The 17,307-nt window shown below is 42.0% G+C and overlaps 1 protein-coding gene across 3 annotated transcripts in view; it reads left to right on the top strand.

Annotated features, from left to right (window-relative positions):
* Positions 1–17,307, top strand: part of C2CD3 (C2 domain containing 3 centriole elongation regulator) — an 84,417-nt gene that overhangs the window by 34,317 nt on the left and 32,793 nt on the right. For all 3 annotated transcript variants that reach the window (XM_075919584.2, XM_075919583.2, XM_075919585.2), the window contains exons 20-25: positions 165–288; positions 1,900–2,168; positions 6,955–7,044; positions 7,508–8,128; positions 8,990–9,316; positions 16,481–16,619. In XM_075919584.2, coding sequence (XP_075775699.2) covers positions 165–288; positions 1,900–2,168; positions 6,955–7,044; positions 7,508–8,128; positions 8,990–9,316; positions 16,481–16,619 — 1,570 coding nt within the window. The remainder of the gene's footprint in view (positions 1–164; positions 289–1,899; positions 2,169–6,954; positions 7,045–7,507; positions 8,129–8,989; positions 9,317–16,480; positions 16,620–17,307) is intronic.

Raw genomic sequence — 17,307 nt, 5'->3', positions numbered from 1 at the left:
TTTTTTTTTTAATTCTTAACTGTACAACGATAATGTTGCCTCTTTAGAGATTTTTTTGTATGAAATCGTTTGCTTTCATTAATAGAAAACATCGTGGTTAACCGGAGCTGTAATTTAAAAAACCCCCAGAATGTTTATTTTTTTTTGTTTTGTTTTAAATTCAGGCTTGCTTGATGTGAGTGTGAGATATAAGCGTTCACTAAAACCAGCAGAGGGAGCGATAGCTTCTCGAGTCATTTCTATTTCTGTACAAATACACAGAGCAGCTGGTTTGCAAGCAGCAGCCAGGTAAGATCTACAGTAATTCGAAGACAAAGATTTTCTCTTAACATAACTTTGGTGGCAGGGGACAGCGTGCCATAGTGGTGGAAAACAACTGTAACTTGTTAACCTTTCATCTATTGAGATCAAGATTCAAATCTTTTTCACTTAAAAAGGACTAGAAGGAATTTTGTACAATACCTGCCCATAACAGATGTGTCTCTAGCTATTGCCTTTGGTCTCCTGCTTTACTGAGCAGAACTAAGTTCAGCCACATTTCTTCCAGTATAAAAGATTTTGTATTAAAGGGAAAAGATACTGTGCCAATTTGTGCTTTGGGTCCTCTTGTCAGTGATTGGGATTTTGCATGACCGCAAATAAGCTAAATCAACTAAACATTCCTTTTAAAGGAATCTTACACTGAGAGCTAAATGGCTTGAAGGTTAGTCTTGGCAGGCAAGTTTAGTGCATTAAAGAAGGAAAGGTTAAAACTAGGGATGTGATCATGCACCCGTATTCACAGTTAACCGATGAGCCTGGGATCATCAGTTAACCCTCATTGTTACATGCAGAACAGGCCAAAGGACATTGCTCAGGAATGCTGGGAAGCACTCCTCTCTTTAAAGGGCTGATCACCTGTTTTAACTAGGGATGGTAAAATGCATTTCTTTTTGTAAACATGTAACTGCTGAAAAATCATTTACACCCGGGAGGGGGGGAGGCAGGAGTGGTGCACGTGGGGAGTGGACTCCCCACATGTGCTGGCTCCTGCAGAGCTGCTGCCCCTCTCCCTCGCTGCTGCCTTCCGGGGCACTGCTCCCTGCGAGCACCACTCCCACTTCTCTTCCTTCCCCCGTGCGCAAATGACTTTTCAATGGTCACATATTTACCAAAATAAACACGTTAACATCGCTAGTTAAAACAGAGGCGATCAGCCCTTTAAAGACTAGTGTGGATCTCAGTACTCCTGAGCAACATCCTTTGGCCTATTCTCTGAGCAGTATTGATGGGCTCCAGGTCCTGGTCCAGCTTCAGCCTTCCTCAATCAGACACTGATTCAGTGCTATGAAGTCAATGGACAGACTCCCTTTGACTCTAGTTAGTGTTGAATCAGCTAATCAAAGTCTAAAAAGAGTTTTGGTTCTGCTCTTTGCTTCTTTCTGGAGCAGCTGCTCTGAGGAGCATTCCTGCTGCCTTTACAAAAGAGGATGTTTTAGTAGCCCTGGCACCTGATTTTCAGAGTTACTGAGCACCTGCATTTCCTGCTGTAGTCACTGGTGCAAGGAGTAGTAAGGGCACTAGTATAGCCAGACCACAGCAGGTTTGGTCATCATTTCATTACTGATTGTAGGAGGTCTAGGGCAAAAAATGGGCTGAAAATTGTCAACAGCCAGTCTATACTAGAATCCCTGTGTTTACTAGCACTGATGGATCTACTGCAGGGCTAGATCAAGTATGAGAGATTCCCTGAAAGTTTCTGTGTAGGCAAGACCTGAAATCGAATCCACTGTCTTGTTCACACCATTGTACAGCTAAGGGTTAAAAACCCCTTCATTTTGGTGGCGTACACATATTTCTAACACCGTTACTTGTAAGCACGCCTGGTGTGTGACCTCTTTTTTTCCTTATTACATGAAGAGCTGTGGCGGAAAAGAACCCTTCACTCCAGTCCACTGCAGAAGTGGGAGTTAATGCCTATGTGTCCATGCACCTCTCCTTCTTACCTGAGGAGAAGAAGCGCACCACCCGAGCCGTGGCTCGCACCTTCTGCCCAGAGTTTGACCACCACACTGAGTTCTCTTGTAACCTCATCATCCAGAGAAGTAGCGGAGAAACCTGTTGTTTGGGGGAGCTCTTGCAGTCTGCACAGATAGTCTTCTGCATCTACCACCAGAACATCAAGTCAGGTAAAAAAAAAAAAAACATCGTCAGGTAAAAAAAAAAAAAAAGTAGGAATCCTGTGTGGCTATTGCTAAGGGTGTTATTGACACACTAGCCAATTAGCCCATCATAAGATGGGATTTTCAGGTCTCTCCTCCACGTCGGTCTTCTCTCCTGAGCCTCCGGTTTCTCGCTCCGTCTCTCACTCTCTCTCTCACCCTCCCTCTCCTCCTCCTACTGCCTTCCACCCCCCCCTCTCTCAGCTCTCCTCTGCCTCCTGCCTCTCTCTCTGTCACTTCTCCTTCTGCCTCTCACTCGGGGGACCGCAGAGCCCAAATGGCCATTTGGGCTGTGCACTCCCTGTGTTGCATGGGGGGTGCGGAGCCCAAACGGTCGCTTGCGCCACTTGCTCCCCCGCAGTGGCCTGGCTGAGCGGCGCAGAAGTCAGCCGAGCGCCACAGTGGGAGGCGAAGGGGGGCGGGGCGGTGATGTTCATGGGCAGGGGGTGGGGCCTGGAGCCACTGTCACGCCGCACGTCACCGCCCCGCTCCCCTTCGCCTCCCACCATGGCACTTGGCTGACTTCTGCGCCGCTCAGCCGGGCCACTGCTGGGGAGCAAGCAGTGCAAGCGGCTGTTTGGGCCCCGCGCTCCCCATGCAGCACGGACCGTCCAGAGGGAACAGCCAGCATTTCAGCAACAGCGCCACCCAGAGGGAACAGCCAGCATTTCAGGCAGCAGCGCCGCCCAGAGGGAACAGCCAGCATTTCGGCGTTACAGACTCTCAGACACTGGGCTACTATATATATGATTAGCTTCTCAGGTATAGGACATAAAGTGAATATTCAGTATAACTTAAATTTAGGTAAATGTAATGATTCCTGTTCTACTTCAGCCAAGACCTTGGGGCCGCGGCTAGTATTTCAGTCAGTGATCACAAGTGATCAGGATGTCAATTTTACACCTCATCCAAAAGATAGTAATACTGTAATGATGCTACTCTTCATTTATATAGCACCTTTCATATGAGGATTTCAAGACACGTTAGAAAGGCATATGAGTCTTATTACCCCGTATTGAAGGAAGCACTCAACTTTTGTGAGTGCCCCCTTGGGCCAAGTGTGTGTGTGCCTGCACCCTCTCAGTTCTAAAAGACTTTACACAAAACCCTTTCCAAGGTACACATTTAACAGGGTCCCATCTCAGTGCCCTTTCTAGTGTCTCTGAGTTTGTTCCCTCAGTCTGTTCCCCACTCTGATTGAGAGTGATGCCTCCAGGGCTTCCCCTCCTGGAGACAGCTTCCTCGCCTTACCTCACAGCTTTATCTCAGAATCCCATCTTAGTTCACTAGTCTCCAATGAGCTCGCCACTCGGAGCTGTCCTGTCCGTAGTGCTGCTGCTCTCCCAACTAATCAGTTACCCAGTCTTCATACCTTGAAGTCTCCAAAAAACAGGACTGTGTAGCACTTTAAAGACTAACAAGATGGTTTAATAGGTGATGATCTTTTGTGGGCCAGACCCACTTCCTCACCATCAGTCTTAGCCTGGATCATTCTACACGAGAGATCCATTTCCTGGACATCACAGTACAAATCAGCAATGGAAAATTAGGCACCACTCTCTTCAGAAAACCCACTGACTCATACAGTTACCTACATGCTTCCAGCTCCCATCCAGAACACACCATATGATCCATCATCTATATCCAAGCCCTTCGATACAACCGCATCTTCTCTAATCCCACTGACAGAGACAAGAAACTTCAGGATCTCTACCAAGCATTTATAAAGCTCAACTACCCACCCAGAGAAATAAAAAAGCAAATTGAAAGAGCCAGACGAATACCTAGAAACCAACTACTTCAAGACAGACCCAAGAAAACCAACAATAGAACACCACTTGTCATCACCTACTGCTCCCAACTTAAACCTGTCCAACACATTATCAATAAACTACAGCCTATATTGGAACAGGATACTAAACTCTGAGAGGCTTTGGGAGACAGACCCATAGTGTCCTATAGACAACCACCTAACCAAGATGATTCTTACCAACAACCACAGGACTTACCACACTAATACCAACCCTGGTACCTTCCCTTGCAACAAACCCCGTTGCCAGCTTTGTCCACATATTCACTCTGCTGATACCATTATTGGACCTAACCAAGTGAGTTATAAGATCAAGAACACATATTTCTGCGCATCCAGAAATATAATTTATGCAATCATGTGCCGAAAGTGTGTCTGTCTGCTATGTACATTGGACAAACGTCTCAGACACTTCGCCAAAGGATCAGTGCACACAAAACAGATATCAGACAGGATCACAAAGAAAAAACAGTTTCTTGCCATTTCAACCAGAAAGGACACTGTCTCAACGACTTGATTACCTGCATCCTGCTTCAAAGACCTTTTAAGACTTCACTTGAAAGAGAATCCTCTGAACTGTCATTCATGCTTAAATTCGACACTTTACACTCAAATTTGAATAAAGACGCTAATTATCTTACCCATTACAAAGATAGCTTCCCCAATTATCACCTCTAATATCATTAGCTCACAGACATTTACCTCCCCCTCTTCCCCCCTTCTATCTCCCTTCTGTTCTGAAATTTGATTTGTCCTTTTCATATGTGTTCATTTTTTTTAATTGTATCCTTTGGTATATATGGTTGTGACAATTTTCGTCCACTATTTGATCTGAGGAAGTGGGTCTGGCCCACGAAAGCTCATCACCTATTAAACCATCTTGTTAGTCTTTATAGTGCTACACAGTCCTGTTTTTTGTTTCAGCTACACCAGACTAACACGGCTACATTTCTATCACTATTGAAGTCTCCAGAGACACTTGCTGCTGCTCTGTTCCCCATCTCCTTTTATAGGGCCTTCCTGGCCACTGATTAGCTGCTTCCTTTGTAGCTACTGTAGCCTACTTGGAGGACTTCTCTATAGTCTCTCTGGGGCAGGCTGTGACAAGGCCTCAAGCCTCCAGCAGGAGGCTTTGGAGTCTAGTCCACCCCATCATACTCCCATTTTATAGATGAGGAAATAACAGAAGAAAATTAAGTGACTTGCTTAATCCTGCAATATTACCTCACCCAGTTGTGTGTCTAATATTCTTGGACCAACACCACTACAACAGTGCTGCATTCCCCTCGAAACAACAGTACAGTATTATTTCTTGCAGTCCTGTGGGTTTCCCCTGGAGGTCTTCTACTGAATTAATGACCTTGCCTGAACTTGATTATATTGAAATGTGATGAGATGGCAGCCTGAAATGGTAACTTTTTGTAAAGAAGGTTACAGATTATTTCTAAAGGAGGAAGATATGTTTCCAAAGCAATATTAAGTATAGTGCATTAATTGATTTCCCTCTAATTGCATTAACACACTAGTATCTTAAAAATAGTATGCAATTGTAGGATGGTAACTTTTACTGTTGCCTCGTATCTTTAAGCTTTTTCTAGCATGTTGTAGACTATTCTAGTAATACAATTTAATTAAAGATGTCAGCCTTCAGTGATAGGTAAAAAAGCAACTGTTAGTATGAGTTAGCTACTCATTTACTCTGTGGACAGTACTATACTTCTTTCATGCTTATTTTAGTGCATGTTGGTAGTGGAAGTACTTTCTAGAACAGGGTGGACAAAATCAAGAGTAGGGGCCAGATCTGGTCCACCAAGCATTTTTCTCCGGCCCACCCAACTGATTAATGGAGCATGCAGACTCACAGCTAGCAGCATGTGTTTAGCTGCCCCTACCTCATTTTGCTCTGTCCTGCAGCTGAGCTGCTCCCAGGATTCTCCTGCTACCTATGCAGAAGGGAGTGAGGGGAAGATAGAGGGGAATGCTGAAGTCTGTGTGTCCCCCTGTCCCTGTCTCTTCAGAGCAAGGATTGGAGAAAGGGAAACACACAGCAGAGCTGCTCCAATCTGAAGCATGAAAGGTAAGCAATTCAGAGGAGAGCCTGTCTTTAGAGGCAGTACCTGTTTCCAAGATGTCAATGCTCGTTCTCCCTCCCCACCCACCCACCAGGGAGAGAACAGAGCAGGCCAGCTTTCCCTGTCTTAAAGAAACAGAGCATGGCTTCTCTCAGAAACTTACCTAGCAGCAGCCAGCACACACACTCTGTGCCATTGTCACACACATCCAGTCTGTGCCATGCTCTCTGTGCCACACTCACTCAATCGGTCTAACGAAGTCTGTCTCTCACACACAGTGTCTATTTGGGTATGTCTACACTACCACCCTAGTTCAAACTAGGGTGGTAGTGTAGACATACCCTTTCTCATTCACTGTAGCCCTCAACCCCACCCCTTTCAGAGGCAGAGTCAAGTCATGACCAAGAACCAAAATTCATGACATAAGAACATAAGACCTTAGATCTCTAGTAACAAAATTATATCACAAGGAGGAGAGAGAAAAATTGTTCTTCCTGGCCTCTGAGGATAGAACGAGAAGCAATGGGCTTAAGCTGCAGCAAGGGAGGTTTAGGTTGGATATTAGGAAAAAGTTCCTAACTGTCAGGGTGGTAAAACACTGGAATAAATTGCCTAGGGAGGTTGTGGAATCTCCATCTCTGGAGATATTTAAGAGTAGGTTAGATAAATGTCTATCAGGGATGGTCTAGACAGTACTAGGTCCTGCCATGAGGGCAGGGGACTGGACTTGATGACCTCTCTCTCGAGGTCCCTTCCAGTCCTAGTATTCTATGATTCTGTGATATAGCCTGATATACTTTATGAATTACTTGTGTGTGTTAAATCAACCCCAACTTGATGTGTTTGGATATCTTTGATTTTGATTCTGCAGCCACTGGTTCAATGAAAACTCAAAAATCAAGAGACTACCTGCTTGGAACAGTCAGGGTTCCGACCAAAGACCTGTTGATCAAAAGATCAGGTAAAGTGGAAATGCCACATTACTGACATGACCCATATAAGCAGTACTTTAGCAGTAACATACTGCATTGCTTATGCAGGTTATAGATTTGGCTTCCTATTTTCTGAAGCCAAAGTTCTCTGATAAGCATTAGTTTTTTTTAATTAAAGATTCCTTATTAAATCACATTTGTCTGAAGTTCATTGGAGATCACTTGTTGGGGTATGATATGTATAGTAGCTGATCTGCTAGGTTTCCCATGTGAAACAGAGACTCATTCTTGATGTTGGGAATAGCTCTTATATTAGACTATGAATGCATGTTCTACCACTCTTAGTGCAGTACTGATGAGAGAGGAGCCAGTCTGCCTTTCCAAATAGTGGTCCTGGAATAATGATCAGGGAAAGAGAAAATCCCTTTTCTTACATGTATTTCTCAAAGATGGAATAAGTGAGTCTGATAACTGTCTTTTGTTCTGTTGAAGGTATTACGGGATGGTACTCAGTAACCTTACCTGAGGAATTGATGCCTTCTCATTGCACAAACATCATGGAGACCATTGTAGGAGGTCTGGAGCTTTCTATTACTTTTGCTCATCATGATGACAGAGAACGAGTTGTGGAGGCTGCTAAGCTTTTAGGCTGGAATCAAGAGGAAAACCATGAAGACAGTATGGATGATGATGATGATTGGTATCAGAGCAAAAATCCTGCAACTGTGACCATTTCTACCCCCAGAGTGTGGCTACCAGTGCATTGTATACTACTTGCAGGCCAGACCCACATAAATAAAAGTACTTACAGCTATCTCCGATATAAATTGTATGATCAAGAAGCCATTTGGACTTCACTTCAGAGGCCTAAGTTAACTGAAGATGAAAAACATGTTACAGTGATGTACAAGAAAACAAAAGAGGTGAAACTTACAAGGAACCAGGCACTGTTGTGGTACTTCAGAGAGGAGAAGCTAGAAATCCAAGTGTGGCGGGCTTATGGGAAAGAAAACAAAGTTGAAAGACCACTTGATACAGATCGCCTTATTGGCTCTGCATTTGTGGACCTTGCAGCACTTGGACAGAGATCAAGGAAAACACTCACAGTTAGTGGTCAGTTTATAAAGAACATTCTTATACTTATACTTATTGTTGGCTAATCTTGTTTTCTTGAAAAGATGAGCAAGGTTAAGACAAAGAATTCAGAGTTCAAAACTTAGTGACTTATACTGGTGAAGAATTTGGTAGTGATCAGTATATGAGTGAAGAATTAGTGTCAGTGAATTGAGGAAGGATTCCTTATCAGAATCTGAATCACTGAATTAGTATTAATGATTATGACAGTAGCACAGTGAAGGAGCTGTTGGTTAGACTTCACACAAAAAATCTACATTGCCAGATAGTAGGTAAATTAAAGGTTGAGAAAATTGCAAGAACTTTGGAGTTTTCTACTCTGTTCTGGTTCTGTGTTTCACACATCACTGTGATATCAATTCTAGCTTAACCACCAGCTTGCAATCTGATCTTCTAAACAAATCAAGTCAATCTGTTTTGTCCAGGCTTGAACCTGAAGGGGTTAAAATTAGACATTGCAGGTAACCCGTCTCTTCACCCCCCCCCCCCAAAAAAAAACAACCAAACCATACACAGACTGCATGTGAATTGTGTTTCTTGGATACAGTCACAAAATCATGCCAAAAACACTGTTTCTACCTGATATGTGAAGTTGAGAGAAGAGTCTGTATATCTTAATTTCAGTTCCCAGGGTGGAAATAAGAATTGACTTTCCTAGGGTTGCCCATAACTTTTTCTTTTACTACCAACCCCTGGGGGAATCTATTTATGTAGAGATGACACTATTAGACTTGAGATCCACCCTAATGATCTGAGAACAAACTTTTTTGTCTTCATGAAATATAAGAACTTTTTTCCAAGTTACTAAATTTTGTCTTGTTTGTAAATGCACTGTTACAGGTATCTATCCAGTGTTCAGGCGCAATGCTTCAAACCTCTCAGGTGCCGCTGTCAGAGTTCACATTACACTTACTTGTACTCATGCCCATATTACTTCTATTTGTGGATCTGAATGTGCTGAAGACGTCAGTAACAGTGAAGATGAAGGTGCAGGGGAGGTTTCTGACACAGGCCAGCAAGTCTTGAAAAACCATAATCACAAACTGAATTCCACAAGCTCAGAAATCCCCAGTGTGAAGCCATCTGAGGAGACTAACAGAGAGGCTCTAGAAAACACATTTGCTGTCACTGTCCTTGTGGAAAGAGCAATGCACTTAAGTTTAAAAGGTAAAGGAAACTTTCTCCAGTATCAGTTCTTTTAAAATATATTGTCAAATATTTTACTGTAATTTTAAAAATGCCCAAGGGATTTTACAAGACTTAATATTAACAGGAATATGTTCATTATGTTTTGATGTGTTAGGGTCACAGCCCCACACACTACATCATGTTAGTTTCAAGAGCATTTATTGTATTTCTTTTCTCCGTTCAAAATGGACATGAGCAAAATGTAAACAAACAGCGTTATGTTAAAAAATGTATCTGTTGAGATCACAAATGGATTCTTGAGTCAGAGGCTTGTCTGAATAGCAGCCCATTTGTCCATCCTTAATGCTAGTCAGTGTTGACAGAAGACATTCAGATTTGCAATTTTCAGCTTATTGTTCATTTCTGGAAATAAGGTAGTTACACAAAAGTAGGAATCTGGGAACTGCCAGAATCTATGGCAAAAAGGGATGATATAAGAATTTTTACAGATTGGAATGAACTCATTGTAACGTTGAGCAAGTCATTATGTCTGTTTTCTACTTTGTTAAATGAGAAAGATATTTAGATACCCAGTTACCATGCTGAACTACAAATAATTGCTTTTTAATTTATCTTTCCGTATGTCAATTCTGAACATGTTTTAAAAAATTCCATTTTACTGTGATTATACTTAGCACTTGGTGTGCTTGTAAGGTGACACACTTGCTGGCTTTTTTAAGCTGTTTGCTATTCTCTCCATTTGCAATTAGTACTAAATGAAGTTCTTTGTTGAAAAACAACTGAATCAATTCCTTGACATTTCTACATACATCTCAGGGTCCCCTTGCTCCTACATATCTTAGCCCCTATGTGTGAATTCAGAACTTAACACAGTGGGCCCTTAATTTTGATTGGCGCTTTTATGGTCTAGGCAATAATAGAATACAAATAATAAATACAGATTGAACCTCTCTAGTCCGGCACTGTCGCGACCTGACTAGTGCTGAACCAGAAAATTTGCCGGACCACAGGATGTCTATATTGTTTAGCAGCATTACCAACATTTCCACTCCTTACCGGGATATTAGAATATATTTAGGAATAAATTAGAGCTAACTAACAGCACAGAACACTGAGAGCTAGGACTGGTGGCTGTAACAAACTTTGTAACCATGGAAAACTTGACCAGACCCATAAGAAGTGGACATCCAGCTAACTAAAATCATGCCAGACCATGGATGTTGCCAGACCAGAAAGTGCTGAAGTAGAGGTTCAGCCTGTATTAATAATAAAAGCAATATGGCCAGCAGGACTATGCAGGAAGGCCCAGATTAGTTAGTGTTTTGAATTTTTTGTGTGGAAACATCCCAGTTAAGCTCTACTGTTAGATAATCTTTCTTAATTAATTTAAATGGTTGCCCTCAAGAGTTTACTGGCATGAGGTATTGCAAAACAGGAATAAAATGACCATTGACAAACCGTGCTTTAAGCACAAATGCTGCTAGTATTTTTGAATGAACAATGGTTCTATAATATTTTGAAGGTCATAGTCTCTATATGTTTTCAGGAACTTGATACAATTCTATTTGCTACTAAGAGGATTTTGGCATGCAATAAACAATGTTTCTTTTGTAAGTTTCAGATGGATTTTTTCTGGATACTGAGAGAGATGCTCTCAGGCAAGATAAGACTTGGGGAAACTTTATGCCTGTTTTAGCAAGAATATCTTAATAAAGAAAAGTTCATAGTGACATTGTAGATAACAAGGACAAAATTAATGTTACCATCTGGTACATTAAGGATGTCGGGTTTTGTGGAATTTTAATGGAACACTGTTAACTTAATAGCTAGTCAGTTTCCCAAAAAAAAATTGCTAACCTTAGGTGTGGGTACTAAACCTGTCTCTGAGTCTTCTACCAATTTATTGAAAAAACAATTAAGAGTCCTGTGGCACCTTAAGGATTTGGGCATAAGCTTTCATAGGCAGAGAGGAAGGTCCAGATTAGTTAATATTTTGCAGTTACATAGATGCATCTGACGAAGTGGGTCTTTGCCCATGAAAGCTTATGCCCAAATAAATCTGTTAGTCTGCCACAAGATTCCTCAGTTTTTTTGCAGATACTGACTAACACACCTATCCCTCTGATACTACCAATTTTTATGGTTGTATAATTACATTATCCCATTTTAATTGAAATGGGGGGTGGGTGGGAATGAAACTGATTGTATACAGATTGCTACCAAATACACAAAGTAAACTAAAAAATAGTTTTTTCTTTAACTTGTATTAGTTACTTTAATATTGGATGTAACCAGTAACAATAATAGAAAAAAGATGGACATGTGATTTTATTTAATTTGATGGTATTCCTTTAGAGTGCCATTACTAGTCTCCTAATGTCAGTTTCTCCCACGGTCCTACTCAGTTCTTCTGATTTTCCCAAGGAATAGACATTCATAGTATAATTTCAGTTATCCAGATTCCCTTTATCCAGAAATCCTAGTTATATTACCTAGTTATAGGCAACAGAGGATGGATCTTTTGATTATTACCTGTTCTGTTCATTCCCTCTGAAGCATCTGGCATTAACCTTTGCCAGAAGACATTATATTGAGCTAGATGGAACTTTGATCTGACTCAGTATGGCTGCTGTTACATTTTTATCTGAATCCCCCCTATAGTCCTATCACTGATTGAGTAACTAACATTAAGGCTAACAGATTTATTGGAGCATAAGCTTTCGTGGGCAAAGATCCACTTATGTTCCAATAAATCTGTTAGTCTATAAGGTGCCACAGGACTCCTCATCGCTTTTGCACATTCAGACTAACACAGGTACCCCTCTGATACTTAATATTAAGGCTGTGGGAGCTCTTATTTGGGAAGATTTCTGAAGTTAGGTATGAAGAAAATAAGAAAAGGGGGAGAAGAATGTGAGAGAGCGTAGAGTGGGGGGGGGAGAAAAAACAGGCTAGAAATAAACAAGTGAAAGGGTTACAATGAAGACCGACAGGAGGAGGATTCAGGGAAAGGATGGGTGGGAGATGAGAGAAAATTGAGGAAAGAGAATGGGCCAGGAGGGAGGAAACGAAGGGAAGCTAGTGGAGAGGAAAGGAGTGAAGGGGGAGTAGCTGCAGGAGCCAAGAGCCTTCCTGTAGCTGCTTGAGCTCTTCCAGGCAGTGACAGCCCTTAGCAAAAAGCAGGCTAGGACTTGGAAAACGTTAGTTTTGCCAGACTGCCAAGGCTGGTTGGACATGTTACTTAGTTCTGCCCCTGCATGTGAAGAGACAGCTGGCTGCTCATCTGTTACAAACAGGCTTTGCCAGCTTATCTAATTGTATGTGTATCACCCACAGGCAGTATTTGAGCTGTCCCACTCACAATTCTGCCTACAATGGCAAGATTTGTGGTGCCTAGTTAAGCTGTAAGCTCTTTGTATGGTTGTAAAAAAGCAGACTGAACTCTGAAACGCTTCTTGTATATGAAGGAAGAAATTCCATTTCCCAGGCAGGAATTACAGATGACTTATGTGGCCGTTAACACAAAGTACAAACACAAAGTGGCACTTCTCACTCAGCCCTCTTGCTAATCTTTCATTGGAAATCGTGTAGCCAGAGGCTCAGTTCAGTCTACTAGAAGAAAAGTTGAATATATTTTCCCTTCTGAACTTGCTGGGAGACCAAGTGCTGCATATAAATTGTGTAAAATTGAGCATGCTGCTGAAGCCATCCTTATTTTTTAATCAGAGTGCAGCCCAGGGAGGCACTCTGACTACTAGAGCATGTCCCGGTCATGGTCTCTGCCACCTAGGTAAAGATGACCGATATAGGCTGTCTTGACCACTGTTGTCTTCTGGTGTTAATGCAGAACCCATTTCTAATATCTGTTAATATGTGAATGCCCTGAAAATGAGTCTTTTGTTAAATATGTTATTTCTTGCTGCATAGGAAAGGTCATCTTGTACCAGAAGGATGTGGGGAGACAAAATTGCTAGAGACAAGAGAAATCTCAAGTTGAGGGGTAGGAAAAAAATACCATTTGGACCTGTCTGACGTTCAGTGCTCTGTATGATCTCATGCAATACTCTGGTGTAGATTATGGTTTTAATCACTCTTTTGTGGTCAGAGGGGTCATGCAGCTGTAAAGAGGCAGCATGCTCAGTCCCCCAGAAGGCAGAAGAGGATCAATAGCAATCTCTCTTCCACCCCTGTACCTCCTTGACTAAAACCTCACCTAATAGCAAATTCAGTAGCTCATATTCATCACCAGAACAACTCCACTGGCAATTAGACAGCATGATGGTAAAATGCCATAATACTTTTTCTAGTAGGCTGTGTCTAGACTGCATTCCTTTTCCGTAAAAGGGATGCAAATTAGACATATAGCAATTGCAAATGAAGCGGGGATTTTAACCCCTCCCCCCCCCGCTTCATTAGCATAAAAATGGCTGCCGCTTTTTTCCGGCTCGGAGCTTTGCCGGAAAAAAGCGCCAGTCTAGACGTGGATCTTTTGGAAAATAAAGCCTTTTCTGAAAGATCCCTCACAAAGAGAATTGTGGCTGCAAAGTTTGCTAATGTTGACATGACCTAAGAGGAAGGGTTGCAAAGCAGAGAGAGAATTGGGGTTGTTAATCCTCTGTCAAAGGATCCTCCCAAAGTGCACAAATCAGGCCAGACTTGTAACCTCTCATTTTTCCAATATAATTCACTATAGATATTTGCAGAATGTAAAGCACCCAGTGCTTTCCAAGGCACTGTATATTCCAAGTCTTCTGTTTTTTTTGGAAAGGGTTCAAATTTCTGGGTATGACCTTGTGTTATGTGAATACACATTGTCTGCCACTGGAGCCAAACTAGGTCAAACCAATTAACTGATTACGGTATCTTTTTTCTCACAAGACTTTTCCCTGGTTTTTAAAAAACAAAAAATTGGGGGAGAGGGTATTTGTGTTTCCAGCCCTGAATTGTTTTATGCAAGTCATAATAATCAGTTTGTAACAAAAACCTTGCAAAGCTTTCACTCCTGTATTTCAAAATAAATGCCATCTATGGTAGCTCAGCTTCATGTTGTTAAGCTCCTGTTTGCAATGGTATTAAAAACACAGAGTTTGCTAAAGCTTTTAAAAATCCTATCTTACAGCCACTTCAGTGAAGGCCAGTTGGGAGCCTGTTATGTATGGCCTTGTGGTTAAAAACTAGGACTGGGGCTCAGGAGATCAGTTGTTCTTTGCTGTGGAGTGGATTCTTTCCCTTTGGGAAAATCATTTAGGCCTTGTATGCACTAGACTTCCCCCCTAAAATTTCCCACTGGTGCAGCTAGCTATAGGACTAGTGCAGTGACGTGTTAGTGGCCACCAGTGTTCTAACCACTGTATTCATCCCTGCTCAGAAAATGTCCAGATGACACTATGGTAAAAACACCAGAGGCTTCCAGCATCTTCTTATGACAAGAAAGCTGGCTAGAAGGCCGGGCCCAGCGGGTAGCGATCAACAGCTCGATATCAGGATGGTGGTCGGTTTCTAGCGGAGTACCCCAAGGTTCGGTTCTAGGACCAGTTTTGTTCAATATCTTTATTAATGACCTGGATGAGGGGATGGATTGCACCCTCAGCAAGTTTGTAGATGACACTAAGCTAGGGGGAGAGGTAGATACACTTGAGGGCAGAGAGAGGATTAGACAGATTGGAGGATTGGGCCACAAGAAATCTGATGAGGTTCAACAAGGACAAGTGCAGAGTCCTGCACTTGGGACAGAAGAATCCCAAGCATTGTTACAGGCTGGGGACCAACCAGCTAAGTAGTAGTTCTGCAGAAAAGGACCTGGTGGTTACAGTGGATGAGAAGCTGGATATGAGTCAACAGTGTGCCCTTGTAGCCAAGAAGGCTAATGGCATATTAGGTTGCATTAAGAGGAGCATTGCCAGCAGATCCAGAGATGTCATTATTCCTTTTTATTCAGCTCTGGTGAGGCCACATCTGGATTATTGTGTCCCGTTCCAGTTTGAGAAGCAGCATTCTATCCCAGGCCCCACCTGGGCTGGGCTGGGGGAAACATTGCACAGGGGGAAAGGACATGGGTGGGTACTGGCATCTGTGCAGTGAGGTGGAGTTGGCTTGTTTGGGGTGTCCCTGACTTAACTTACTGCAGTCCTCTCTGTCTGGCTGGGTTGGAAGGAGGAGGGGAAAGCAGACTGCATGGGTGGGTGGATGCCAGGACATTTGCATGATTACATTTCAAATAAAGTTTACAGAGATGTTAGTGGCTTAAGGTAAGAAAGAAAAAGATTTTTGTAACAGAAATTTGGAGTGTTGCAAATATCTAAAACTGATCTTAATTATTTTTTAAATCCCGTGTTACTAATTAATACATGCTATATTGTATTGCATTAAGGCCAGATCTTTGCTATGTGGGAGAGTTCTGGCTCTTATGAGTCAAAAATAGACTCATAGACTTTAAGGTCAGAAGGGACCATTATGATCATCTAGTCTGACCCCCTGCACACTGCACAGGTGTGATGCTAGTTGTTTTGTAGGATGAAACCTTATTTTTTCAAGCTCGTTGTAACATGAATCTGTCTACAACCCTAAAACTATGTGTTAATTTGTTCTGGGGCTTCTACTTATATATGTGTGTGGGGGGGTGTTTTTTGTTTGTATTGGTGGTGCACATCCACACGCTACCTTAATATTGGTCTTGCACGTAAGAAACTTCAACCCGCCCAAAAGAAAATTCAAGCTGCCCTAGGACAGAAAATGTAGTTAGAGGGAACATTGTTGGTGATGAGCCAGAAATAACTCAGTTTGACTTCTGGATTCCAGAATGTGTTTGCAGAACTGACGGGGTTTATTTTTTTTAAGATGGTCAAGTTTTTATCTGTCATCAACAATCACAGAACACTGCTGTCATTTTAAGAGTCACTTTTCGAGTAAAGGTACACACTAGTATTTTGCAGTCCACTGCTATCCTAACTGGAACTGGTGAGTGTTAGCAACATCCTGGGCTAGCTCTGCTGTCTGAAGCAAGCCACCAGCTGTTGGGTTGAGCTGGCCTTTACCATCTTGCATAGTTTTTATCTTTGTTGCAAGATGTAACCATTATTATCTGTAACTAGTAGGTTTGTTCTGCTGGTAACATAGTACTTAATTTTTTAATGAAATGATTAATCATTTGCCTTATTCTAATCACAATTTGCTATATTTTAGGGAGTCCTCTCACCGAGCGTGGAGTAACAGCACCTAGTAGCTATGTGACTTTTGCAGTTGCCGATGCAGATGCTCCAATAGCCACTGCAATAATAGAAAATACTGACTCACCAGTTTGGGACTTTCAGCAACAAACAAGGTATGTAATGCCTTTCAAAGGTAGGCACTTTCATAGCAATGGTGTTTGGCAGTTAGTGGCCAGACACTGTATGGATTGATGCATTTAGCAGAGTGCTCCTCCAGTGACTGGACCTTCTATGTTATGATTTCTACAAGTTGTTTTATCACCATTCACAGTTTTATACAAGTTCCCTTGTGGTCCAGAAACAGCAGCTTTAATCAAGTAAACAGAGAGAGACTTTCTCTAGTCAAAGCATTAGGAGAATTGCTAAGCTTGTGGCAGCTAAAAATCCATGTTTGCATATCTTACAGTAGCTCTAATGCCTATAATGTCTGGATTGAGTTGTATGAGGGAAGGTATAGTCTGGGCTAAAATGCAGAACTAGGGGTCAAACCTATATTGTATTTCTGGCTGCACCCTAGATTTCTCATGGTATTAAGCAAGTCATTTAACTTCTCTGTGATTGTTTCTCCAACTGTAAATTGGAGCAGTAACGTTTTTCTTCCTCACAGGGCTGTCAGGAGGATTAATTCATTAATGTTAGAAAAGTTCTTGCACTTTCTCTTTATTATGTTTGTAGAGTGCCTAAAACAATACGGTCCTGGTCTGTTGCTGGGGTTCTTAGGCCACTGTACATTTAATAAAAATAATTTACACTAGTAAATCTGTGGTGAAAATGTCATGGTATCTACAAAGTTTGGAAGTC

The sequence above is a fragment of the Pelodiscus sinensis genome, chromosome 1 (assembly GCF_052426305.1).
Source record: "Pelodiscus sinensis isolate ZL-2025 chromosome 1, ASM5242630v1, whole genome shotgun sequence".
Classification (NCBI taxonomy): Eukaryota; Metazoa; Chordata; order Testudines; family Trionychidae; genus Pelodiscus; species Pelodiscus sinensis.
The sequence above is the reverse complement of the archived record's forward strand: the minus strand, read 5'-3'. Positions and strand labels throughout refer to the sequence as shown.